We start from the raw sequence: 25941 nt of genomic DNA, 5'->3' as shown, positions 1-25941 counted from the left end.
AATGGCTTTTAGGTCACTTTTAGACAGAAAATCTATAGAAAATAATACATATACAGAAAGATAATACAAATATAATTTCACTCACCAAGCCTGTCACTTGAAGCAAATATTCCCTTCCCTTCTTAAGTGTCCGCTCCGCGCCAGCGACAGTAATACGTTTATATTTGCAGGTTAGGGTTAGGTGTGGTTCTGGTGTGTGTGTGTGTGTGTGTGTGTGTGGTTGTGGTGTGTGTGTGTGGTTCTGGTTGTGGTGTGTGTGTGTGTGTGTGTGGGGGGGGGGGGGGGTTCTGGTTCTGGTTCTGGTGTGTGTGTGTGTGGTTCTGGTTGTGGTGTGTGTGGTTCTGGTTCTGGTGTGGTTCTGGTGTGTGTGTGTGTGGTTCTGGTTCTAGTTGTGTGTGTGTGTGTGTGTGTGTGTGTGTGTGTCTGGTTCTGGTGTGTGTGTGTGTGTGTGTGTGTGTGTGTGTGTGTGTGTCTGGTTCTGGTGTATGTGTGTGTGTGTGTGTGTGTGTGTGTGTGTGTGTGTGTGTGTGTGGTTCGGGTTCATGATATCAGTGTTGTGTTTCTGCAGGTTTGCTGCGAGAGCTGGATTCATCCGTCGCTCCTCTGAGTCTGACGGCCTCCATGATCTCGTTAGTGACGTACATTCGTCTCGGGCTCCACCGGATCAGACGCGACACAGAACCAGAACCAGCTCTGATCACCTGATTCCCAGAGGAGGAGATGAGGAAGATGATTCTGGGAAGATGAAGAGAGATTGATCGTGTCGTCTGAAACTCTTCATCATTCTGAAACGTGATCATGACGATGTTCTTCAAACCCACAGGTCGTCCTGCTCATCCAACACTGCTCCTCTACACGATCACAGGGAACACATACAGAGCTTTTCTTCTCACTTGCTTTGTATGACTGTGTGTCACACACACACACACACACACACACACACACACTGTACAGTGACACTGTAAGAGCAGCAAGTGCCTTTATGTTGTATTTGCTTACGGTTAGTTGATCAGATGAGTGTCGAGAATTGCAATGCAAATGTTTTTGATTTCTAGTATTTATATCATCACCTGTGACCTGTGACCCATTAGAGGAACAGTGTCACAGAAACTGATGCTGGAGTTGTTTGCATATACAGCCGATGGGCCTGACCTCTGACCTCTGACCCTCTGGAGCTTTTCTCATGATTGTCTCTCTTTAATGTTGATCCAGATGTTGGGAGAATCTGTTTGGGCAAATATGTGATTTTGTCTTTTTTTCTCCTTTTTTTTGCAGTGAGGCATTATTGTATTTATTTGTGTTAGCAGATATTTCGTGTATCATTTTTGATCAAGTGCAGAAATGATTTTCAGAGCAGTCGATTGGTTGGCCGCTTGTTCTCGATAGTGGCTCCTCATTGGTCAAATCCTTCTGCACTTTTTAACTCGAGCACTAAGTATTTACTTTTCCTCTCAGTCTTGGGTCCAGAGCAGCAGATGATGATTGACACCCAGATGATGATGATTGACACCAGATGATGATTGACACCCAGATGATGATGATTGACACCAGATGATGATTCGTTTTATTTTCTGACAACTCTGGAAGATTAAGATACTGTCGAAATGGACCATCAGTGTGAAACTGTCTATTTATTTTATACCCCATGATTGTGCAGTGGGAGTTTCGCTTGGTTTTCTACTACCTTATCAAACTCATAAAGGGCAAAAGTCTGATTTGATTAATTGCCAAATCTTAATTGAAATTGTGTTTGTGTGTCACATTGTGATTGTGAAAAAAGAAAAGAAACTGTAGTTTTGGTGCCTTGTTCCCTTTTTTTCGGGTTCTGAGTTCAGTCGACTTATATTGAGGACTGAAGATCCTTTTCTCAGGATCCATTTGGATATGAATTGAATAAATCTTTATTATCCTTTATTATCTGTTCTCAGGTTGTCTTTGGCACCTCACAGGTTATTCATGACAGAAATATATTAATCACAAAAATAAAAATATCAACAATCGTTCAATAAACCAACTGACAGTGAGATAAAGGATCTCTTAAAAATCATTTCTCTCCGTCTCATGTGCCTTCCTGAAATGAGAGATGATTTACTAACCCAGACTGTGAAGCTTTGCTGGATCTGTAAGTCTTTCCTCGTTAGCTGTTCTACTTCAGTGACTTTTATTGCCTTCGCCTATATTTACAGAGCAGCTCGTAATGTTCCTCAGACTTGAATAAACCATCTCGAGCACAGAAACGGCCATTTCCCCAAAGATTACTAGCTATTTACTATTGATCTGAAATAAGTCAAATCCAAGATATTTCACCTTTCCTGACTTTTTAACGAGCTGATTGTAGATAACAGGACGGCACTTTCACTCATGGCTTCAATGAGTTCCTCTGACAGCGCTCTATTAAAGTCTTAATTAGAGTCACATCTCTCTGCATTGACCAGACCAACATGACCATCAGAATCAGCATATCTGATCAAACAGAAGTTAGAAGTAATGAATCTGCACTTCATTAGTTTGCGGAGAACGAAAACATTTAGCCTACCATGATTCTTTCAGACGGAAGATCTCTAACCAAAACACTGTTTGATAAGAAATCTATAGTCTACATTAAATAGTTATGGCCAGTTAATAAGGCCCTGTTGCAGAAATAAAATGTATTAATAGAATTAAAAATACTGAACTACAATCATGAAACTCCATCATAGACCGTTGATGTGAACAGTGTCACTGTTGCTCTTCAGAGTTTGTGGATCTCATGTAAACACACAGGCTTGAGACGTTTGATTGATTTGTGTTTTCTGAAGTGGTTTTGTGTTTGTGTTTTCAGCAACTAGCTGCCAATCAAAGATGCTTTATCTTTAGATTTTACTTTAGTAAAGTAATTGAAATAGTTACACTAGGATAACTTGAAATCTGTAACCTATTACATTTCCAAAGTAACCTTCCCAACACTGTGTAGAACACAACAGTACACATTTTTTTTTAATATTAGGCTAATTTGTAAATGTATTCTTTTTTCATGCATTTATTCTCAGACTCACATTTATTCACATTTAATACATTATGTAAGTAGGCTAATGACATTTGAAAGACTATTATTAGATTAAATATTTGTATTACCTTATGGTTTTCGTAACACAAACTGAATTATTATTTGAAACAATAAAAAATGTCTGGGACGCAAAAGGCCGATTTTCCACGCTTTGACCACCAGATGTCGTCAGTGTGAACCGTGTTGAAAAGCTTCGAGTAATGAACCATTTTACGATACAGTTGAGGGGAAAGCTTAAGTTTCCCATCACTAATCACAGTGGAAGGGAGTGAATGTGCGTCGTCCATCTTTTCTCTGCATGGCTCTGGTTCCAGCAAGCTGTCAGATGGGTTCTCAAACGGACGATTTTGATTGACGTTTCCTTTGGACTTCAATTCCCAGAGTTCATAGCGCTTCAGAACGCGGAAGTTCCGCCGTGGTTCGTCTTGAGTGCGGATGCTGCTGCTGAAAATGTGGTAAAACATTGACAAAAACATTACAATTCACACAGCTAATTCAAATTTCTTTAACGTTGAATCGCCAGAATGACTAATCTCTGTCAGTTCCTGTACTTGAATACGTCTGGTTTGATGTGTTGATATTTTAGCTCGTGCTGCCGTGTTTTGTTTTACTTCAGAAAACAAAAACTTGTTAAAATGAATGTCTTTTATACGGAATATTCACGAAAATTGACCAACAACATTGAAGTGATTACTCGTACAATAAAAACTAGATAAAATGGCTTATTCATTGATAACAGTCAGTGTCTTTGACGATGATGATCTCGTTCAATTCAAATATGTGTATCTGTATATCTATGTGTGTAGTGTTATTCCTTGAAGGTATAAAGTGTAATTTATGTAATATCTTATCAAATCCCAGCTTTCAAAAGACCGCATGAAACAATAGATGGCATGACATCTTTATTGTACTTAAATCTTTCTGCGGTCATTTTCATGTCGTGTGAGCAGTGATAGTCATCGGAACATGTTTATGCTTGATATAGTTATTATGATCTATTTGAACATGTTTATGATTGATATAGTTATGATCTATTTGAACATGTTTATGATTGACATATTTATGATCTATTTGAATCTGTTAAAAGAGTCTGTTTCTCAGAGGGCGTCTCACACACACACACACACCCCACATATCTCTCTAAACATCAGAGGGCGTCTCACACACACACACACACACACACACACACACCACATATCCCTCTGAACACCAGAGGGCGTCTCACACGCCGCAGAAGTATGATAACACACATCATTCCAGGAAACCTCTATCGCTGTATCTGAATAAACAGAAGATTGAAACGCTTTGATTAAACACGACTAATAAACACACGACTGCCTTATTCTGTGTCAGAAGCTCATCATCTCACAGACGGAGGAGCTCAGCTGTCCTTATGAAGTGAGTTTGGAGTGCATGTTATTAAATGTTATCTTTTGTTGGACAAGAGGTTCATAAATGCTTCTCATGTTTGGAAAGATGTTTGACGCGTGTTGCTTTTTCAGATGCACGTTTATAAGTGACTCAAACTCGCAGTGCTGTCAGAGTGAGCCGCGTTTACAGAGCCGATCATCACTGACACGCATAACAAATGATCACAGCATTGGCGATTTTAAAATCGCGATAAGCCAAATCAGTTTATGTGCAGCCCTAGTGTGTGTCTATTATGAGGTCCGTTATGAGGAGCTGTTTATACGAACAGCATGTCAATTTTAGGATTTAACACTCGACTCATTTGTGATGTATGTTATTGTGTTGGATCTCAGTGTATTTTGTGCTCAGAGGAGATTCTGTCTGCCAGTCTTTAACTGAAGTGTTCTGTCCATCCACAGACAGTAAACGCATGTGTGTGTGTGCAGGTGTTGGCGTGTGTGAGCGAGACATGGTGCCTGAACATGGGAAGCAGCAGAAGTGCTCGTCGAACAGCGAGGGCGAGGTGGACGGGTCGTTCGTGTTCGAAGCCCAAGAGGCCTGGAAGGACTTCCACAACTCGCTCCGACAGTTCTATGAGAACGGAGAACTGTGTGACGTCACTCTGAAGGTACGAAACAGCGTGAGGTCCGTGTCACAATCATCTCATCCTAAATGTCTCCATTTTCTTTTTTCCTGAAGGTTGGAAACAGACTCATACCATGTCACAAACTAGTTCTGGCCTGCGTTGTTCCATACTTCCGTGCCATGTTCCTCTCAGACATGGCCGAGGCCAAACAGGACCTGATTGAGATCCGGGATTTCGACGCTGACGCCATCCAGGACCTGGTGGGATTCGCATACTCGTCGCGGCTGACGCTGACGGTGGATAACGTTCAGCCGCTGCTGTACGCCGCCTGTATCCTGCAGGTGGAGCTGATCGCACGCGCCTGCTGCGAGTACATGAAGGCGCACTTCCACCCCTCCAACTGCCTGGCCGTTCGCACGTTTGCAGAGAGTCACAACAGGGTGGATCTGATGGACATGGCCGACCGGTACGCGTGTGAGCATTTTAGCGAAGTGGTGGAGTGTGAGGATTTCATCTGCGTTTCACCACAGCACCTGAAAACACTGCTGGCCTCCAGCGACCTCAACATTCAGTCCGAGACTCAAGTGTACAACGCCGCGGTCAAGTGGCTGAAAGCTAATCTGAAGCACCACGACATCTGGCTGGATCAGATCTTGTCTCAGGTGAGCCGCTCATGTTTTACAAGGTCTTTTCAATAAGTAAACTTGACCTGCTGAGATATCCTGCCAGATCCTGCTTCCATGCAAATCCAGCAGATCCCAACACACATTGTACAAGTTTATTATATTAGATAAGTCCTTAAAATGGCCGTTTCATGCCGCAAGCTTGAGCTTCACGCAAGCGTAACTACATCATCACTGCAGACGTGCGAGAGGATTCACACTGGAAGCGTTTGTACAGCAGCAGAAGCTTAAAGCTAAATAAATGAGCATTTCTTTACAAACACAACTATATCTGTTTTTGAAGTTGGTCACTTATAAACTTGATAATCTCAAAAGTTTATTAATATGAGGTGTGTACAATCGCATGTAATTGGTAAACCACAAACACAACCAAGAAAAAATCTCCGATCATGTTGTTTCATGACAGGTGCTTGATTTGGGTTGAGGCTATATAGGCTTTCTGTCTGTGTATTAATAAACTAAAAGAAAGTTAATATATATTTTATGGCTGTAGTTTTTTTAATACACCATATCTTCACACAAACTGAATAATTAAAAACTAGTTTAAATGGGTAAATCTTCTATAAATATTTTTGACTATTCATTTTCTTTTCTGACATACTCCAGTTCTTGTTAAAACACACTAGACATGCTTATTCTGTGCATTTTGATCACTTTTTGTGTGAAATCATATTTATTTTGTCCATCAAAAGTCTGCAGGAGCAGTGCAGCAAAAATAGACTTGGCCAAAACCCCTGCTTCCCTGATGCTCCTGCTCCTGCTCCTACTCCTGCTCCTGCTCCTACTCCTGCTCCTGCTCCTGCTCCTGCTCCTGCTCCTGATCCTGATCCTGATCCTGCTCCTGCTCCTGATCCTGATCCTGCTCTTGATGCTGCTCCTGCTCCTACTCCTGATCCTGATCCTGCTCCTGCTCCTGCTCCTGATCCTGATCCTGCTCTTGATGCTGCTCCTGCTCCTACTCCTGCTCCTGATCCTGCTCCTGCTCCTGCTCCTGCTCCTGCTCCTGCTCTTGATGCTGCTCCTGATCCTGATCCTGATCCTGCTCCTGCTCCTGCTCCTGATCCTGATCCTGCTCTTGATGCTGCTCCTGCTCCTGATCCTGATCCTGATCCTGATCCTGCTCCTGATCCTGATCCTGCTCCTGCTCCTGATCCTGATCCTGCTCTTGATGCTGCTCCTGCTCCTACTCCTGCTCCTGATCCTGCTCTTGATGCTGCTCCTGCTCCTGACGCCGGTTTCACACTGCACGCGTTAGCAGAGCGTAAGCAGCGCAGGAGCAGTGCGTATGGTGAGCGGGAGCAGGACACGCGCGTTTTGCTTTCACACTAGCAGCGTTTGTCACGCGCGACTGAACCGCGGAGTGTGTACAGACAGAGTTAAGTTGGCATTGCTTTATTTCGTTTTCAAATACATTTAAGAGAAAAGACTTGTCAAGAAGCTTATTTTATTAACCCTCTAAGCGCCAAAGTCGCAAAATTGCGACAAGACGTCATACTTGATAAAACAGGCTGCAGATCCTAATATGGTGTAATATCTCATTTGTATTCCCTACCACTAGATGGCAGACATGTAATACTTTGATTCAAGACCAAAATGACGTCATGTTCCTATTCAAAGTGTTGGAGAAAACAGCAGAGCAAGTGAGCGATCGTGTCATTGATGCGGAAGCAGTTCATGCAGAGTGTCTGAGTAAATTGTGAGATTTGTGAGAGAAAATCGTCTAATGGCTAATGAAAACTTGTACCGTGAGGATGTGTTGCAAATGTTATTCGCTGATTCTGACTCTGAAGGGGAATATTTGCCTTTTGGAAATGACGATCGGCCGTCTAATGATTGCGCCTCTCCCGGTACATCTTTGCCTCGCAGTGGTGTCGCCCGCGCCTCTCCCGGTACATCTTTGCCGCGCGCGCTTCTCCCGGTACATCTTTGCCGCGCAGTGGTGCCGCGCGCGCTTCTCCCGGTACATCTTTGCCTCGCAGTGGTGCCGCGCGCGCTTCTCCCGGTACATCTTTGCCTCGCAGTGGTGCCGCCCGCGCCTCTCCCGGTACAACTTTGCCGCGCGCGCTTCTCCCGGTACATCTTTGCCGCGCAGTGGTGCCGCGCGCGCTTCTCCCGGTACAACTTTGCCGCGCAGTGGTGCCGCGCGCGCTTCTCCCGGTACAACTTTGCCGCGCAGTGGTGCCGCGCGCGCTTCTCCCGGTACATATTTGCCGCGCAATGGTGCCGCGCGCGCTTCTCCCGGTACAACTTTGCCGCGCACGCTTCTCCCGGTACATATTTGCCGCGCAAGGCACGAGTGTTCACGAAGCACAAACAAATCATTTTGACCATTTGCCCAATGGGGATGGGGGTGGCAGGGTTGGACGTGGTCTTAGTGTACACAGGAGAGCTGTTGCTAGAGGTAAAGGCAGCAGGGGTAGAAGAAATAGGTCTGGAAGTAGCGATAGCTCTTTTGATCCAGTCAGAGCGGCTCGAGGTGGGAGTGGCCGAGGTAGACGTGGCCGTTCTGTGCATGGGAGAGCCGGGAGATGTGGTAGAGGCAACAGGGGTGATCTGGCTCTAAATATGGATGGAAATAGCGATGACAATGGTGGCTGGGTTTTTTTGAGAAATGAAGAAGTGTATCAGGACTGGATCAAACGCTTTGATGAGCCTGTTGGTTATCTAGGAGAGAAAGATTTTACCAGTGCTGCACCCTTAGACTTTCTGTCCCTTTTTCTGACTGATGACTTCTGGAACCTCATTACAAATGAAACCAACAGATATGCTCATCAGTTTCTAAACTCCCAACAGCTGAAACACAATTCCAGATTTCATAATTGGTATGATGTCTCTGTCTCAGAGATGAAGGCCTTCCTAGCACTGCATTTGTGTATGGGGCTGGTAGAGAAAGCAGAAATTGAGGATTACTGGGCAGAATTTTGGCCAACTTACACACCTGGGTTTGGCAAAGTAATGTCTAGGAACAGATTTGAGATCATTCTGTCTTTCCTCCATTTCACAAACAATAGTGAGTATGTGGGGAGGGGTCAGCCAGGTCATGACAGGCTGTTCAAAGTGCGTCCAATAATTGACCTGATAATTCCGCTATTCTCAGCCGTTTATGGTCCACTCAAGGAGCTTTCTTTGGATGAAATGACCATAGCATTCAAGGGAAAGTCCACCTTGAAACAATACAACCCTAAAAAACCTGACAAGTATGGCTACAAGGTGTGTGTTTTGAGTGAAGCCAGCTCAGGTTATGTTTTGCAGTGGTCCATGTACACTGGCCAAAATGCTGATGCTGATGCTGATTTAGGTGCCACCCATCTAATTGTTCGTCAGCTGATGGCCCAATACACAGGGAAAGGGCATGAGGTGTACATGGATAGTTACTACATATCACCAGCCATAGCAAACGAGCTGGCACATAATGACACTGGGATGTGTGGGACAGTGAACTGCAATAGGCGTGGTATGCCGAGGTGTCTGAGACAAACTGAGTTGCCATTGAGCAAAGGAGATGACCCAGTGTTCATGAGACATGGCAAACTGTTAGCTTGTGCATGGCACGACACAAAGCGTCTCACTATGCTCTCGTCTCTTCATGGGAACTCATGTGTTCGGAAACGTATCAGGTCAAAGCAAAGCGACACAGGTTTTCGTGAGATAAACAGGCCTGTGTGCGTTGACAGGTACAACACCTTCATGGGAGGAGTAGACACTTCTGATCAGAGGATGAAAACCTACCTCTTTCCACACCGTTCAAGGAAATGGTACAATCGCATCTTCAATGCGATTCTGAGCATCAGTGTAGTGAACTCCCATATAATTTACTCCAAGTGTGCACCTGGTCCGCACAAGCCACTGAAGGCCTTCATCCAGGACATTATTACTGCTTTGCTTGAGGGCTATTCAAAGAGGGAAAGCAAAAAACCAGGAAGGCCTTCAGTGGAGGGGGGGGAAATGCCACAGAGGCTCACTGAGCGCCACTGGCTCCGCGTTGCAGATGATCGGCCAGATTGTGTCGTTTGTTCTGATCGCGCACGCTCTAAGGGCCGCCGGCAGACAAAGTACAGGTGCAGTCAGTGTGGGGTAGGTCTTTGCGCTGTGCCATGCAATGAGAGGTACCATACTCTCAAAAACTATAAACTGTGTCACCTAGATACCTGATTGGGCAGATAGCTGGTCAACTGATCAAAAAATAGGCACATGCATTTTACTATGGCATAGTAATAAAGTAATATGTACTATAGTTACTTATAGTTTTACTGTTGATTTCCTGATCTTTTGGAATGAGGATAAAAAGACCAAAAAACAAAAAAAACACTCCATATATATTTTTTCCTGAATATTACTGATGAACTGATCAAAAAGTAGGCTACTGTTCTTTATCTAATATGTGTTTTACTACTAAAGTATTGTAATATAGTAATAATTTACTTTTATTTGTTTTATCTTTTAATAAAATTATTTTTATTTATTTTTTCTTTAATTTATTTTATTGTTGGTTTCCTCTTTTCCGATCATTTGGAATGAGGATAAAATAAAAAATAAAAAATAAATAAAAAGCATGTAAATAAATTCCAACATCAATTCAATATCAACTATTTCTTGAATATTACTGATGAACTGATCAAAAAGTAGGCTACTGTTCACATGTGTTTTACTACTAAAGTATTGTAATATAGTAATAATTTAGTACTTTCTCCTATTTTATTGTTGGTTTCTTCTTTTCCGATCATTTGGAATGAGGATAAAAAAAAAAAAAAAAAAAAACGTAAATAAATTCCAACATCAATTCAATATCAACTATTTCCTGAATATTAATAAATGACCTGATCAAAAAGTAGGCTACTGTTCACATGTGTTTTACTAAGTATTGTAATATAGTAATAATTTACTTTCTCCTATTTTATTGTTGGTTTCCTCTTTTCCGATCATTTGGAATGAGGATAAAAATTAAAAATAAATAAATAAATAAAAGCATGTAAATAAATTCAAACATCAATTCAATATCTACTATTTCCTGAATATTACTGATGAACTGATCAAAAAGTAGGCTACTGTTCACATGTGTTTTACTACTAAAGTATTGTAATATAGTAATAATTTAGTACTTTCTCCTATTTTATTGTTGGTTTCTTCTTTTCCGATCATTTGGAATGAGGATAAAAAAAAAAAAAAAAAAAAACGTAAATAAATTCCAACATCAATTCAATATCAACTATTTCCTGAATATTACTAAATGACCTGATCAAAAAGTAGGCTACTGTTCACATGTGTTTTACTAAGTATTGTAATATAGTAATAATTTACTTTCTCCTATTTTATTGTTGGTTTCCTCTTTTCCGATCATTTGGAATGAGGATAAAAATTAAAAATAAATAAATAAAAAAAAGCATGTAAATAAATTCAAACATCAATTCAATATCTACTATTTCCTGAATATTACTGATGAACTGATCAAAAAGTAGGCTACTGTTCACATGTGTTTTACTACTAAAGTATTGTAATATAGTAATAATTTAGTACTTTCTCCTATTTTATTGTTGGTTTCCTCTTTTCTCATCATTTGGAATGAGGATATAAAAATAAAAATAAAACATGCAAATAAGTTCAAACATAAGTTCAATATCTACTATTTCCTGAATATTATGAAATTCAAGAGGGCCCTGATGATGTCATAATATGCAAATTAGATGAGTATATTTACACCCATAAACTTTCAGTCATCCCAAACATTTTTCTAATTTACAGTAGATCTCTATCTTTAAGCCCTTTCAAGCCACAAGCTTTTGAAATTTTGATGTCAAAATCCAGCATTTTTTCAAAAAAACCTTGGCGCCTAAAGGGTTAATCATTTCATTTATATAACTTTTGGTTCATCTTTGTTTTTATTGTTCGGGCAACAAGTTTGTTTTTGGACATTTGTTTTCTTTTTAAATTGCTGTTGGTCATTTGATTGACTGTTTAAAACACAATATATATCATCAATGCGCTTTTTAGGTAAAACTGCGGTGTATTTTGGCCATGATCAATGCATTGTCACTTTAATTCAGTGTAAGCGGCGCAGCAAAAATAGACTGGGCGCCGAAACTATCGCGGCACTGCCACTCCTGCTCTGCTCCTGCTTCGCGCTGCCGCGCCACTTCTGCGTGCGGTGTGAATGCTCTAATCTGTTAACATGGGCGCCGAAAAAAATATGCGCTGCTTACGCTCTGCTAACGCGTGCAGTGTGAAACCGGCGTGATCCTACTCTTGCTGCTCCTCCAGCTCCAGCTCTTGCTCCTGCTCCTGCTCCTGCTTTTCCTGTTCCTGCTCCTGCTCCTGCTCCAGCTGCTGCTCCAGCTCCTGTTCCAGTTTCTGTTTCTGTTCCTGCTCATGCTCATGCTCCTGCTCCCTTTCCTGTTCCTGTTCCTGCTCCTGCTCCTGCTCCTGCTCTTGCTCCTGCTCTTGCTCTTGCTCTTGCTCCTGCTCCTGCTCCTGTTCCTGTTCCTGCTCCTGCTCCCTTTCCTGTTCCTGTTCCTGCTCTTGCTCTTGCTCTTGTTCCTGTTCCTGCTCCCTTTCCTGTTCCTGTTCCTGCTCCTCCTCTTGCTCTTGCTGCTGCTCCAGCTCCTGTTCCTTCTCCTGTTCCTACTCCTGTTCCTTCTCTTGCTCTTGCTCTTGCTGCTGCTCCTGTTCCTGCTCCTGCTCTTGCTCCTGTTCCTGCTCCCTTTCCTGTTCCTGTTCCTGCTCCTGCTCTTGCTCTTGCTCCTGTTCCTGCTCTTGTTCCTGCTCCCTTTCCTGTTCCTGTTCCTGTTCCTGTTCCTGCTCCTGCTCCTGTTCCTGCTCTTGTTCCTGCTCCCTTTCCTGTTCCTGCTCCTGCTGCTGCTCCTGCTCCTGCTCCTGCTCCTGCTCCTGTTCCTGCTCCTGCTCCCTTTCCTGTTCCTGCTCTTGCTCTTGTTCCTGCTCTTGTTCCTGCTCCCTGCTGCTCTTGCTGCTGCTCCAGCTCCTGTTTCTGTTCCTGTTCCTTCTCCTGTTCCTACTCCTGTTCCTGCTCCAGCTGCTGCTCTTGCTGCTGCTCCAGCTCCTGTTCCTGTTTCTGTTCCTGCTCCTGTTCCTGCTCCTGCTCCTGTTCCTGCTCCCTTTCCTGTTCCTGCTCCTGCTCTTGCTCTTGCTCCTGTTCCTGCTCTTGTTCCTGCTCCCTTTCCTGTTCCTGTTCCTGCTCTTGCTCTTGCTCCTGTTCCTGCTCTTGTTCTTGCTCCCTTTCCTGTTCCTGTTCCTGTTCCTGCTCCTCCTCTTGCTCTTGCTCTTGCTGCTGCTCCAGCTCCCGTTCCTGCTCCTGTTCCTGCTCCTGCTCCAGCTGCTGCTCTTGCTGCTGCTTTTGCTGCTGCTCCAGCTCCCGTTCCTGCTCCTGTTCCTGCTCCTGCTCCTGCTCCAGCTCCTGTTCCTGCTCCCTTTCCTGCTCCTGTTCCTGCTCCTGTTCCTCTTCCTGCTCCTGTTCCTGTTCCTGCTCCTGCTCCTGTTCCTGTTCCTGCTCCTGTTCCTGCTCTTGCTGCTGCTCCAGCTCCTGTTCCTGTTCCTGCTCCTTTTCCTGCTCCTTTTCCTGTTCCTGTTCCTGCTCTTGCTCTTGCTCCTGTTCCTGTTCCTGCTCCTGTTCCTGCTCCTGCTCCTGCTCTTGCTCTTGCTCTTGCTCTTGCTCTTGCTCTTGCTCCTGCTCCTGCTCCTGCTCCTGCTCTTGCTCTTGCTCTTGCTCTTGCTCTTGCTCCTGTTCCTGCTCTTGCTCTTGCTCTTGCTCTTGCTCCGGTTCCTGTTCCTGCTCTTGCTGCTGCTCCAGCTCCTGTTCCTGTTCCTGCTCCTGCTCCTGCTCTGGCTCCTGGTCTTGCTCCTGCTCCTGCTCTGGCTCTGGCTCTGGCTCTGGCTCTGGCTCTTGCTCTTGCTCTTGCTCCTGCTCCTGCTCCTGCTCCTGTTCCTCTTCCTGCTCCTGTTCCTGCTCCCTTTCCTGCTCCCTTCCTGTTCCTGCTCCTGTTCCTGCTCCTGCTCCTGCTCCTGCTCCTGCTCCTGCTCTTGTTCTTGCTCTTGCTCCTGTTCCTGCTCTTGCTTCTGCTCCAGCTCCTGTTCCTGCTTCAGCTCCTGTTCCTGCTCCTGTTCCTCTTCCTGCTCCTGTTCCTGCTCCTGTTCCTGCTCTTGCTGCTGCTCCAGCTCCTGTTCCTGTTCCTGTTCCTGCTCTTGCTCCTGCTCCTGCTCTTGTTCCTGCTCTTGCTGCTGCTCCAGCTCCTGGTCCTGCTCCAGCTCCTGTTCCTGCTCCTGTTTCTCTATTCCTGCTCTTGCTCTTGCTCTTGCTCCTGTTCCTGCTCCTGTTCCTGCTCTTGCTGCTGCTCCAGCTCCTGTTCCTGCTCCAGCTCCTGCTCCAGCTCCTGTTCCTGCTCCTGTTTCTCTATTCCTGCTCCTGCTCCTGTTCCTGTTCCTGCTCCTGCTCCTGCTCCTGCTCCTGCTCTTGCTCTTGTTCTTGCTCTTGCTCCTGTTCCTGCTCTTGCTTCTGCTCCAGCTCCTGTTCCTGCTTCAGCTCCTGTTCCTGCTCCTGTTCCTCTTCCTGCTCCTGTTCCTGCTCCTGTTCCTGCTCTTGCTGCTGCTCCAGCTCCTGTTCCTGTTCCTGCTCTTGCTCCTGCTCTTGTTCCTGCTCTTGCTGCTGCTCCAGCTCCTGTTCCTGCTCCAGCTCCTGTTCCTGCTCCTGTTTCTCTATTCCTGCTCTTGCTCTTGCTCTTGCTCTTGCTCTTGCTCCTGTTCCTGCTCCTGTTCCTGCTCTTGCTGCTGCTCCAGCTCCTGTTCCTGCTCCAGCTCCTGCTCCAGCTCCTGTTCCTGCTCCTGTTTCTCTATTCCTGCTCCTGCTCCTGCTCCTGTTCCTGTTCCTGCTCCTGTTCCTGATCTTGCTGCTGCTCCAGCTCCTGTTCCTGCTCTTGCTCCTGCTCTTGCTCCTGCTCCTGCTCCTGCTCCTGCTCCTGTTCCTGCTCTTGCTCTTGCTCTTGCTCTTGCTCCTGTTCCTGCTCTTGCTCTTGCTCCTGCTCTTGCTCCTGCTCTTGCTCTTGCTCCTGCTCCTGCTCTTGCTCCTGTTCCTGTTCCTGCTCTTGTTCTTGCTCTTGCTTTTGCTCTTGCTCTTGCTCTTGCTCCAGCTCCAGCTCCAGCTCCTGTTCCTGTTCCTGTTCCTGCTCCTGCTCCTCTTCCTGCTCCTGTTCCTGCTCCTGTTCCTTTTCCTGCTCCTGTTCCTGCTCTTGCTGCTGCTCCTTTTCCTGTTCCTGTTCCTGCTCCTGTTCCTGCTCTTGCTCTTGCTCTTGCTCTTGCTCCAGTTCCAGCTCCTGTTCCTCTTTCTGCTCCTGTTTCTGCTCCCTTTCCTGTTCCTGTTCCTGCTCCTGCTCTTGCTCCTGTTTCTGCTCTTGTTCCTGCTCCCTTTCCTGTTCCTGCTCCTGCTCCTGCTCTTGCTCTTGCTCTTGCTGCTGCTTCAGCTCCCGTTCCTGCTCCCTTTCCTGTTCCTGCTCCTGCTCCTGCTCTTGCTCTTGCTCTTGCTGCTGCTTCAGCTCCCGTTCCTGTTCCTGCTCCCTTTCCTGTTCCTGTTCCGGTTCCTGTTCTTGCTCCAGCTTCTGTTCCTGTTGCTACTCCTGTTCCTTTACCTGCTGCGGCTTCTGTTCCTGTTCCTGTTCCTTTTCCATTTCTTGTTACTGTTCCTGCTCCAGCTTCTCCTCCGGTTCCTGCTTCCTGCGCCTGCTCCAGCTCCTGCTGGTGCTGCTGTTCCTGTTCCATTTCCTGCTACTGTTCCTGCTCCAGCTTCTCCTCCTGTTCCAGTTCCTGCTCCTGCTTGATGCATGTACGCTGCTCCCAGTGTGAATGCATTTATTGGTTAAAATGCACGGCAGAAATAATTACACGCTGCTCATGCATCACTCATGCTCGCGGATGGCCGTAAATGAAAGTATAGGTAGCCAGACATCGATTAAGTGCGTGACCATGCGCTCGTACAAATGCGACCCGCACATTCTCAAATTATCACATTTGGTTGCAGTCTAGAGCCCTGTGACGTCCAACAGAAGTGTCAGTATGGCTGAATCTGTGGAAACATGGTAAAATGTTGAAGTGTGCCGCACGGTCCAGTTTCCCCATGTAACCATGTACAGATTCAGAATCGCATTTCAGAAACAGGCTTGGATCTTTTTAAGGTCTGGTTAGCAAATTTATTTATTTAGGCACTTGTATTCATGCTAGTTTATTTTTTCTGATTTTTTCTTAATCTGATAGAAGAATCCTGATTTGATGGGCTTTTCTCACACAGGTGCGTCTTCCTCTGCTGCCTGTGGATTTCCTCACATCCACTGTTGCCAAAGAGGAGATGATCAAGGCCAATCTGAACTGCAGAGATCTTTTGGATGAGGCTCGCAACTATCATTTGCACCTTAGTAACAAGAGCGTTCCTGACTTTGAGTATTCAATCCGTATGACACCCCGCAAACACACCGCAGGTCTGGACATTCGGCCCTGCTTCTTTTTCTCACTTGTGTAGTTTAGTCTTTCTTTTCTGTCATTCGACAATTAAACCTCTGGGAATCTGCTGTACTTTTGACAGGTGTGTTGTTCTGTGTTGGGGGACGGGGGGGATCCGGTGACCCATTCCGCAGTATCGAGTGTTACTCCATCAGTAAAAACAGCTGGTTCTTCGGCCCTGAAATGAACAGCAGACGGAGACACGTGGGAGTGATTTCAGTGGCAGGTGAGAAAGAGATATGAAAAGCAAGTAAAAGAAGCAGTGATTTATAGAGAAAAACTGTTTGTAAAAGAATGATTCAAAGATGAAAATATTTTGTTTGTTATTAAGAGACACTTTCACTTTTAACGTCCTTTTTCAGGTGGCCTTTAGATTTGTAGGTTTAAACATCAGCATAGAAGTATTTTAAGAGAGAGGCTATATGAACTAGGCAGGCATGAAAACTCCTCACCTTTCTGCGAAATTCGCCGTTTTAAAACCAAAATGGGTCACCTACGTGATTTGTGCAGATACGATGAGAAAATATTTATTGGTGGGCGGTTTGTGGTCGTGGCCAGCATTTACCAGCTATATCTCTATAGTTACCATAAACTTTGTAGGTTTTCTCTATAGTTACCATAAACTTCGTAGCTTTAAAAAAACAATCAACATTCCTAATGCCGAAACCTGACAGCCAATCCGAGTCAAAGTAGGGCAGAATTGTTTTCAAAGTCTTTTACACCGCGAGTCTGACAACCGGACACACTGCCGAACAAAGAACCGCACGTCGGAAAGCAAGCCTGAGGTAAGTTAGCTTACAATGTTAACTGTCCTGTCAGATACAGACAGCGATGTTGCCAATGTCAGTATTTTTAATTTTGACATAGAAGAGGACGGGATAATATCACGAGTGGGCGCGGGCGCCGTGAGCGCTGAGCGAGCAGGAACGAGTAGTGAGTTGTCGTGGAAAAAGATGGATAACGCAAAAAAGCTGTTGGGACTAAAAATAGAAAAAGAAAGAGGGGAAAGGAGATGGCATGTCAATTGATGCAACAGCAGATAAATAAGTGGATGGTGAAAGGCTACAGACAGGATTTTTTTTTGTGTGACGTCCAGGCATGTAGGCTAATGCCATCGGGACTACCGGGAGATTCCCTGTGGCCCGACGTGCTTTTTGGGCCGATACATCTCATACTTTTTTGTTTTGTTTTTTGTCTTAACGGCCCATAAAACTCGTATATTGGCGGCCCATTCGCTTTGTTTTGCTTAATTGGCGGCACTGGGTTAGTGCGTAATTAGTATGTAATGCATTGGTCAAAAAAAAAAGTCAGCATTAGTTTTTTTCTGACACCCCATGAAACACGTAGATCAGCGGTCCATTGGTTCTTTTCTTGATTGACACTGGGCTAGCCCAATCACATCTTTAATGTGAAGTATAGAAATATACTCTTTCAAGTATAGAAATTAATACAAAACTAATTATGAAAGTTTCCTTTATTTTTCAGTGCATTTGTTTTACAATATATGGCTATTACTATCATGGGAGTAATATTATAACTATTATTATGTAGTAGTAATGTAGACAGACACTGTAACCAAAAGAGTTGAGATTTTTAATGTTTTTCTTTGTTTAATTTGCACCAGATTGATGAATTTAACATTAAAAAGCACAAAATGTTCTTACGGGGGAGCATGCCCCCGAACCCCCCTAGAGGGACAAAGGTCCACTCACCACAGGGATACAAAAATCCTATAAGAAATACTGGTATTGCTATGCCAATGCAGCTTACAGCTTTTTGGGGGGGATTCATCACTGTGGAGTATAGTTCAATTCTATTAATACGTGACATTTTTTTACTTATTTCATCTGTTAACTCTCACTCGTTCCTTCTCACTCATTACATTTATTTATTAAAAATTTTTTTGGGGGGGGGGGTATACACACATATATATATATATATATATATATATATATATATATATATATATATATATATATATATATTAGGGCTGGACTCAAATATTCGTTCGGTGGGGTGGTATTCGATTTGAAAATTTGACATTCGTTTGTTTTTTGTTTTTGTTTTTTTGCACACCTGGGATCCCCCGCGAAACGGTTCACATTCGCGCTTGAATAAGGCCGGCGACACACTGGCTGCTGGCGTGAACGTCTCAGCTGCGTGGCATGTCCGTTTTTATTTCGTCTCCCATGTTAACAGGTTGGAGTTTGCACACTGCCTGCGTGAGACACGCGTCTCAGGCGCAGCTCGAGCCACGCGGAAAACGCGTGCATGCTAGAAATAGAACCGACGCCTAAAAGTGTTCCAGCAACGGGAGTGTTCTCCGGCTATAGCGCAGAACAGCGGAGTGTGTGTGGACCGAAGTGCCTGAGCTTGTGTTTTGGGTTAAGCTGTTGCTTTGACATTGTGGAAAATAGAATAATAGAAACAAAATGTATTAGCTATTATCGTTAATAACTACTGTTATTATCAATCTAAATTAATCTCGTTTTTAATTTAACGTAATTTCGTTTTTCTTTATTTAAATAGTTTTTTTCTTTATTTAAATTTCGTTTTTTCTTTATTTAAATTTCGTTTTTCTTTATTTAAATTTCATTTTTTCTTTATTTAAATTTCGTTTTTCTTTATTTAAATTTCCCCTTTACTGTGTCAGTAATTTGTTAGTCAGAAAAATATAAAAAATATTAGACTACCTTAAAAGTATTGCTTAAGTTAACAGACCTGTTTGTGTGCGTTTTATATCACTAGTGCAGTGTCCGTTCTCAGAGCATAAGCCCTGTCCGCGTGAGGTGCGCCGCTTCCCGTTCGCGCTGTTCTTTAGTTTACTAAAAGTTTATTAATTCTGAATGTGTCGCGTCTCGTGTGTCCATCTATATTGCACCAAATGCAACACTGCACTCCCTTGTGAAGTCGATTGGATGAACGGTTCTCGAAATAATCAAAATGCAAACGGACATACAGACACATAGAGATTCCTGCCTTTATTAGAGAGAAGAATATGTTCAGCCCCCTCTCTCCGAAGCTTCGAATATTCGATGTTCATTACGACCGAAGCTTCGAAGCTCAAAAAAACGGTATCCGGACCAGCCCTAATATATATATATATATATATATATATATATATATATATATATATATATATATATATATATATATATATATATATATATATTCACACACACACTCACCTAAAGGATTATTAGGGACACTAATTAATGAGAGATGAAAGATCAAAAGGATAAACGATGCAGATTTATTTTTTACAGCCATTTTTGATCATATTTACCAGGGGTATGATTAATTCTGAGCACGACTGTGTGTATATATATATAAAGTTGATTGGATTGGATTTTTTACTGCCGCATCCTTCTCACCTTTTTTACCCCTGACCTGTTTTCATGCCTGACTAGGGCTGTGCGATTATATCTCACTCCTGTACATGGTTAGGGTGGGTTAGGATTAGGGTTAGGGTCAAGTCACCTTTATTTATAAAGCGCTTTTTACAATACAGATTGTTTCAAAGCAGCTTTAGAGAGATAACAGGAAAATGATGCAACAAAGTTTGTTTCGGCTGTACAGCAGATCTAGAAGAAAATAGCGTCATAGTCCAGCTTAAGTTTGTTCAGTGATGGTTCATTTTCGTGGTAAAAACGTTATTAACTTAGTTATTAAATAATTCACAGTGGATCTGAACATCTGCACCTTCTGACACTGTTAGAAATGAATCAGATTTTGTTCTCCATTTTTAGGCAATGTTGGGCGAAGAAGAATGCAAGTAAAAATAAAAATGGAAAAATCAAATTCCTGCTTACAACAAATGACACAAACCTATGATTAAATCTTCACATTCATCAATTTACAGGGAAAGTTTATGCTGTTGGTGGCCATGATGGCAATGAGCACCTCGGGAACATGGAGATGTTTGATCCACTCACCAACAAGTGGATGATGAAAGCGTCCATGAACACAAAACGGTAACAACCCGAACTAATGTTCTGCTTAAATATTATTCGTAAAATAAATAGTTTATTTACATTTTTATATTTAATTCATTTTTATAGTTATTTTATTCTCATGGTGTTAATCTGTAAATATGCTTTATCCAACAGTCTAGCAAAATGAATGTATTGTAAGTTTTGAATCAATTGAAGGTGAATGAGAGGTAATGCTGTGTTCTGTGATTAGGAGGGGGATTGCGCTGGCTGCTCTCGGCGGTCCCATCTATGCCATCGGTGGTCTGGATGATAACTCCTGCTTCAGTGATGTGGAGCGCTATGACATCGAGTCTGACCGCTGGAGCGCCGTCGCCCCCATGAACACGCCCAGAGGAGGTGTCGGTTCTGTGGCGCTCGGGGTACGAAAGCCGCAACAACACAAGTTTATGACAGCCGTGTTTCCACTGTCAGGGCAAAAGCGAGCTGCTTTCTACTCTCACTTCTGTGGCTCGTCGGGGCTTCCTCGGGGCCAACGGCCAGTGCTCTTGGGCCCGCCGAATACCTTGGTCCAAAGCAGGCCAACTGGGGCTTGAGGAGTTGTTACAAACCAAGATGCTCAGCACCTCTGCTCATTCCCCATGTTATCAGGCTACCAGCTAACTTCAACAGTCAAGTCATTTTAAACAATTTTCGGCTTAAAACTCACTTTCAGACACCAGCAAGTGCTTGAAATAACTTCTGATCATCATATGAAGCAGAAATATATTTATATGCGATGCTAAAGGCTACTTATGCTAACCAGATTGCTTGAATAACGTAGACAAATCAAATATAATTATAATCGTGTATTTATTTGGTCTCATGTTTTATCTGTCTCTTCTCTGTACCTTTGTTGATGTCGCATGTGATAAAAACCTATTAGAAAATTAATTGAAATGTTCACTCTTTCTAAAGAAATGTGAGGTAAAAATAAGATTTTTTATTAATATTTTTCTAAATGCTGTAGCCTCGGTCCGCACTGACCAGCCGTTAGCCTCGACCCGCACTGACCCGCCGTTAGCCTCGACCCGCACTGACCCGCCGTTAGCCTCGACCCGCACTGACCCGCCGTTAGCCTCGACCCGCACTGACCCGCCGTTAGCCTCGACCCGCACTGACCCGCCGTTAGCCTCGGTCCGCACTGACCCGCCGTTAGCCTCGACCCGCACTGACCCGCCGTTAGCCTCGACCCGCACTGACCCGCCGTTAGCCTCGACCCGCACTGACCCGCCGTTAGCCTCGGTCCGCACTGACCAGCCGTTAGCCTCGACCCGCGCTGACCAGCCGTTAGCCTCGACCCGCACTGACCAGCCGTTAGCCTCGACCCGCACTGACCCACCGTTAGCCTCGACCCGCACTGACCCACCGTTAGCCTCGGTCCGCACTGACCAGCCGTTAGCCTCGACCCGCACTGACCCACCGTTAGCCTCGACCCGCACTGACCCACCGTTAGCCTCGACCCGCACTGACCCGCCGTTAGCCTCGACCCGCACTGACCCGCCGTTAGCCTCGACCCGCACTGACCCGCCGTTAGCCTCGACCCGCACTGACCCGCCGTTAGCCTCGACCCGCACTGACCCGCCGTTAGCCTCGACCCGCACTGACCCGCCGTTAGCCTCGGTCCGCACTGACCAGCCGTTAGCCTCGACCCGCTGTTAGCCTCGGCCTGCACTGACCCGCTGTTAGCCTCGACCCGCTGTTAGCCTCGGCCTGCACTGACCCGCTGTTAGCCTCGACCCGCTGTTAGCCTCGGCCTGCACTGACCCACCGTTAGCCTCGACCCGCACTGACCAGCCGTTAGCCACGAGCCGCACTGACCCGCCGTTAGCCTCAACCCGCACTGACCCGCCGTTAGCCTCGACCCGCGTTGACCCGCCGTTAGCCTCGGCCTGCACTGACCCGCTGTTAGCCTCGACCCGCTGTTAGCCTCGGCCTGCACTGACCCGCTGTTAGCCTCGGCCTGCACTGACCCGCTGTTAGCCTCGACCCGCTGTTAGCCTCGGCCTGCACTGACCCGCTGTTAGCCTCGGCCTGCACTGACCCGCTTTTAGCCTCGAGCCGCACTGACCCGCCGTTAGCCTCGACCCGCACTGACCCGCTGTTATTCTCGGCCTGCACTGACCCGCCGTTAGCCTCGACCCGCGCTGACCCGCTCTTAGCCTCGAGCCGCACTGACCCGCCGTTAGCCTCGACCCGCACTGACCCGCTGTTAGCCTCGGCCTGCACTGACCCGCTGTTAGCCTCGGCCTGCACTGACCCGCTGTTAGCCTCGGCCTGCACTGACCCGCTGTTAGCCTCGGCCTGCACTGACCCGCTGTTAGCCTCGAGCCGCACTGACCCGCTGTTAGCCTCGGCCTGCACTGACCCGCTGTTAGCCTCGAGCCGCACTGACCCGCCGTTAGCCTCGACCCGCACTGACCCGCTGTTATTCTCGGCCTGCACTGACCCGCTGTTAGCCTCGGCCCACTGTTAGCCTCGGCCTGCACTGACCCGCCGTTAGCCTCGACCCGCGCTGACCCGCTCTTAGCCTCGAGCCGCACTGACCCGCCGTTAGCCTCGACCCGCACTGACCCGCTGTTAGCCTCGGCCTGCACTGACCCGCTGTTAGCCTCGGCCTGCACTGACCCGCTGTTAGCCTCGGCCTGCACTGACCCGCTGTTAGCCTCGGCCTGCACTGACCCGCTGTTAGCCTCGACCCACTGTTAGCCTCGGCCTGCACTGACCCGCCGTTAGCCTCGACCCGCGCTGACCCGCTCTTAGCCTCGAGCCGCACTGACCCGCCGTTAGCCTCGAGCTGCACTGACCCGCTCTTAGCCTCGAGCCGCACTGACCCGCCGTTAGCCTCGAGCCGCACTGACCAGCCGTTAGCCTCAACCCGCACTGACCCGCCATTAGCCTCAACCCGCGCTTACCAGCCGTTAGCCTCGGTCCGCGCTGACCAGCCGTTAGCCTCGAGCCGTACTGACCCGCCGTTAGCCTCGAGCCGTACTGACCCGCCGTTAGCCTCGAGCCGCACTGACCCGCCGTTAGCCTCAACCCACACTGACCCGCCATTAGCCTCGACCCGCGCTTACCAGCCGTTAGCCTCGAGCCGTACTGACCCGCCGTTAGCCTCGAGCCGTACTGACCCGCCGTTAGCCTCAACCCACACTGACCCGCCATTAGCCTCGACCCGCGCTGACCAGCCGTTAGCCTCGAGCCGTACTGACCCGCCGTTAGCCTCGAGCCGTACTGACCCGCCGTTAGCCTCGAGCCGCACTGACCCGCCGTTAGCCTCGAGCCGCACTGACCCGCCGTTAGCCTCAACCCACACTGACCCGCCATTAGCCTCGACCCGCGCTTACCAGCCGTTAGCCTCGGTCCGCGCTGACCAGCCGTTAGCCTCGAGCCGTACTGACCCGCCGTTAGCCTCGACCCGCACTGACCCGCTGTTATTCTCGGCCTGCACTGACCCGCCGTTAGCCTCAACCCGCACTGACCCGCCATTAGCCTCGACCCGCGCTGACCCGCCGTTAGCCTCGGCCTGCACTGACCCGCTGTTAGCCTCGACCCGCTGTTAGCCTCGGCCTGCACTGACCCGCTGTTAGCCTCGGCCTGCACTGACCCGCTGTTAGCCTCGGCCTGCGTTATACAACATTGTTTTTATTCCTTCTCTTCATGAGTGTTGCAGGTTTGAGATGTGATTTGTTGATTTGCTGTGTTGGTCAGGGTTTTGTGTATGCTGTCGGGGGAAATGATGGCGTGGCGTCGCTGTCCAGCGTGGAACGCTTTGACCCTCATCTGAACAAATGGACCGATGTGCGGGAAATGGGGCAGCGGCGTGCTGGGAATGGAGTCAGCGAACTCAACGGATGCCTCTATGTTGTCGGTAAAGATCAGAATGTGTATTTGATCATCTGAATTTTCGACCTCATGTGACCCGGGCTGTTTGTGTGTGTGTGTGTGTGTGTGAAGGGGGTTTTGACGATAACTCTCCGCTGAGCTCCGTCGAGCGTTTCGACCCCAGGACGAGCCGCTGGGAGTATGTGGCAGAGCTCACCACACCGAGGGGCGGAGTCGGCGTCGCCACGGTGATGGGGCGTGTCTTTGCCGTCGGGGGCCACAACGGAAACATCTACCTGAACACAGTGGAGGCCTTCGAGCCACGCATGAACAGGTGAGAGATAGAGCCGGGCATGGGTGTGATTTCCTGAATCAGGTGGACTCAGCTGCTGTGTGTGTGTGTGTGTGTGTGTGTGTGTTTTCCTCCAGATGGGAGCTGGTTGGCTCGGTGTCTCACTGTCGGGCCGGAGCCGGAGTCGCAGTGTGTTCCACTCACATCAGTCAGATTCGGGACGTCGGCCAGGGCTCCAGTAACGTCGCCGACTGCATGTAGACACACTCTCCACACACCCACGTTCAGCTTTACCGTGGCTTTCTGGTTTCCTGACGAGAGACGTTTGTTTCCCTTTGATCACTGATCTGATGTTTCTGCTGAAAGTAAGGAATCTTCAGTAAACTACACTACGGTGTTCAGTAATCAGAACTGAGGTTCAGTCTCTGAATATCCATGACATGAATTCAGCAATTTAGCAGTTCCTCATGTAAAGCGTTGAATGACATCAGATACTTGATGCACAAGTTTAAAAATCACTATTTTGTAACTTCAGGACCCAAAGAACAATCAAAAAGAGATGGTTCTGTGTTAGTTTGCATGCGTACAATCACAGAGATTGGTGAGCACTAGCAGATCCTCAACAGAACTGAATCTAGACTGGTTTCAGCTTTAGGTTGTGCTCAACAGTTTAACGTGATTAAGGCTTGTGCTTTTCACTGCCAAACGTGAAGTTGAACAGCTAGCCGAGACAGAAGCTCAGAGACACTTTTATATGTTACCGTTGTGTATTACAAATTTAAAGCTTTTTCTGGCTTGGTTTTGTGGCGTTCATCGTTATACATGATTTAGTTTGACGTGAAACAATGTTTGCCTTTGAAACAGATCAGTTTATACAATGAGTTTTTATATATGTGTGAAGTGTTTGGTTTGAGTCTCTGAATTCTGAATATGAAATATTTATTTTGTCTAATGCATTTTTTTATTTTACATTTGAGTTCATGTTTTCAGTGGCATAAAAAACATCTGATCATATTTATGAACTGCTGTTAAAATGTTGTTATTGTTGAACTGTTTTACATTATACTGGTGTCAGAGATGTTTAACATGTTGCATTCAGTGATGTGTAACTGTAACAAATATAATATTCAAATAGTGATTTATATTACATCTGTGCCGATCCACAGAAGCACAGAATATTTTAACTGCATTTCTGTACCTGTTGATTTTAATGCAGTGTATTTGATGGATATTTATCTTAAACAAACGTGACCTGTCTGAGGAATGACGCTTTATAGCATATTCACCCATGCTTTACTGTTTTGCTCAATAACCATTTATTTATTTCATTCAGTTTTTTCTTGTGTGACTTTCTTTTGTCTTTGTACCAATTAAATAAAAACAGAAAACCAGTCGCCTTTTCTGTTTCTTCTCTTTCTAAAACCCTGTGAAGCTCCTGTTTTGTCAAAAGTGGGTAATAAATAGAGCTCAGTTTCATGAGCTTTCCATTTAGTTTAAATGTGAATATAATAATCTGAAGTGTTTGTTTACATTCTTTCCTGTTATACCTTTAGCAGCACTAAACAGATTATCTAACATCAACCCAAATGTCCACGACTGCAGTTTAATGGACAGCGTAGAGTAATTTGCATTTTAGT

General features: G+C 45.9%; 2 protein-coding genes across 7 annotated transcripts in view; both read left to right on the top strand.

The window, feature by feature from the left end:
* aff1 (AF4/FMR2 family, member 1) overlaps positions 1–1913 on the top strand; it is a gene marked incomplete at its 3' end in the record, with an annotated part of 40126 nt that extends 38213 nt beyond the window's left edge. Inside the window, exon 19 of one of the 3 annotated variants that reach the window (XM_081391334.1) lies at positions 569–1913. In XM_081391334.1, coding sequence (XP_081247460.1) covers positions 569–705 — 137 coding nt within the window. The remainder of the gene's footprint in view (positions 1–568) is intronic. The other 2 variants (XM_081391333.1, XM_081391335.1) reach the window with 2 other exon arrangements.
* klhl8 (kelch-like family member 8) lies at positions 666–25695 on the top strand. Of its 4 annotated transcripts, XM_081391339.1 has the most exons (11): positions 3443–3501; positions 4400–4444; positions 4903–5084; positions 5156–5704; positions 16008–16194; positions 16299–16442; positions 20079–20190; positions 20402–20570; positions 23899–24058; positions 24145–24346; positions 24442–25695. In XM_081391339.1, exons 3-11 carry the CDS (start codon positions 4926–4928, stop codon positions 24563–24565), a joined length of 1806 nt encoding a protein of 601 aa, XP_081247465.1. In that variant the 5' UTR covers positions 3443–3501; positions 4400–4444; positions 4903–4925; the 3' UTR covers positions 24566–25695. The 4 variants fall into 4 exon arrangements, 3 of the variants coding, with proteins under 3 accessions (XP_081247463.1, XP_081247464.1, XP_081247465.1); XR_014031991.1 differs by lacking the exons at positions 3443–3501; positions 4400–4444 and adding an exon at positions 666–823 and having other exon boundaries at positions 23899–24054; XM_081391337.1 differs by lacking the exons at positions 3443–3501; positions 4400–4444 and adding an exon at positions 666–823.
* Positions 25696–25941: the final 246 nt, after the last annotated feature.

Source organism: Scardinius erythrophthalmus, assembly GCF_964197995.2.
Source record: "Scardinius erythrophthalmus genome assembly, chromosome: 17".
In the NCBI taxonomy this organism is placed as follows: Eukaryota; Metazoa; Chordata; class Actinopteri; order Cypriniformes; family Leuciscidae; genus Scardinius; species Scardinius erythrophthalmus.
This window is presented reverse-complemented; position numbering and strand designations above follow the sequence as displayed.

What these genes read in the sequence shown, in the direction of transcription:
- klhl8 (XM_081391337.1), top strand. Translation starts at nt 799, where the DNA reads ATGACGATGTTCTTCAAACCCACAG. An exon ending in TGTGTGACGTCACTCTGAAG is followed by an intron (nt 5,085 to 5,155) that starts GTACGAAACAGC and finishes TTTTTCCTGAAG; the next exon opens with GTTGGAAACAGACTCATACC. An exon ending in GCGTCCATGAACACAAAACG is followed by an intron (nt 20,191 to 20,401) that starts GTAACAACCCGA and finishes TTCTGTGATTAG; the next exon opens with GAGGGGGATTGCGCTGGCTG.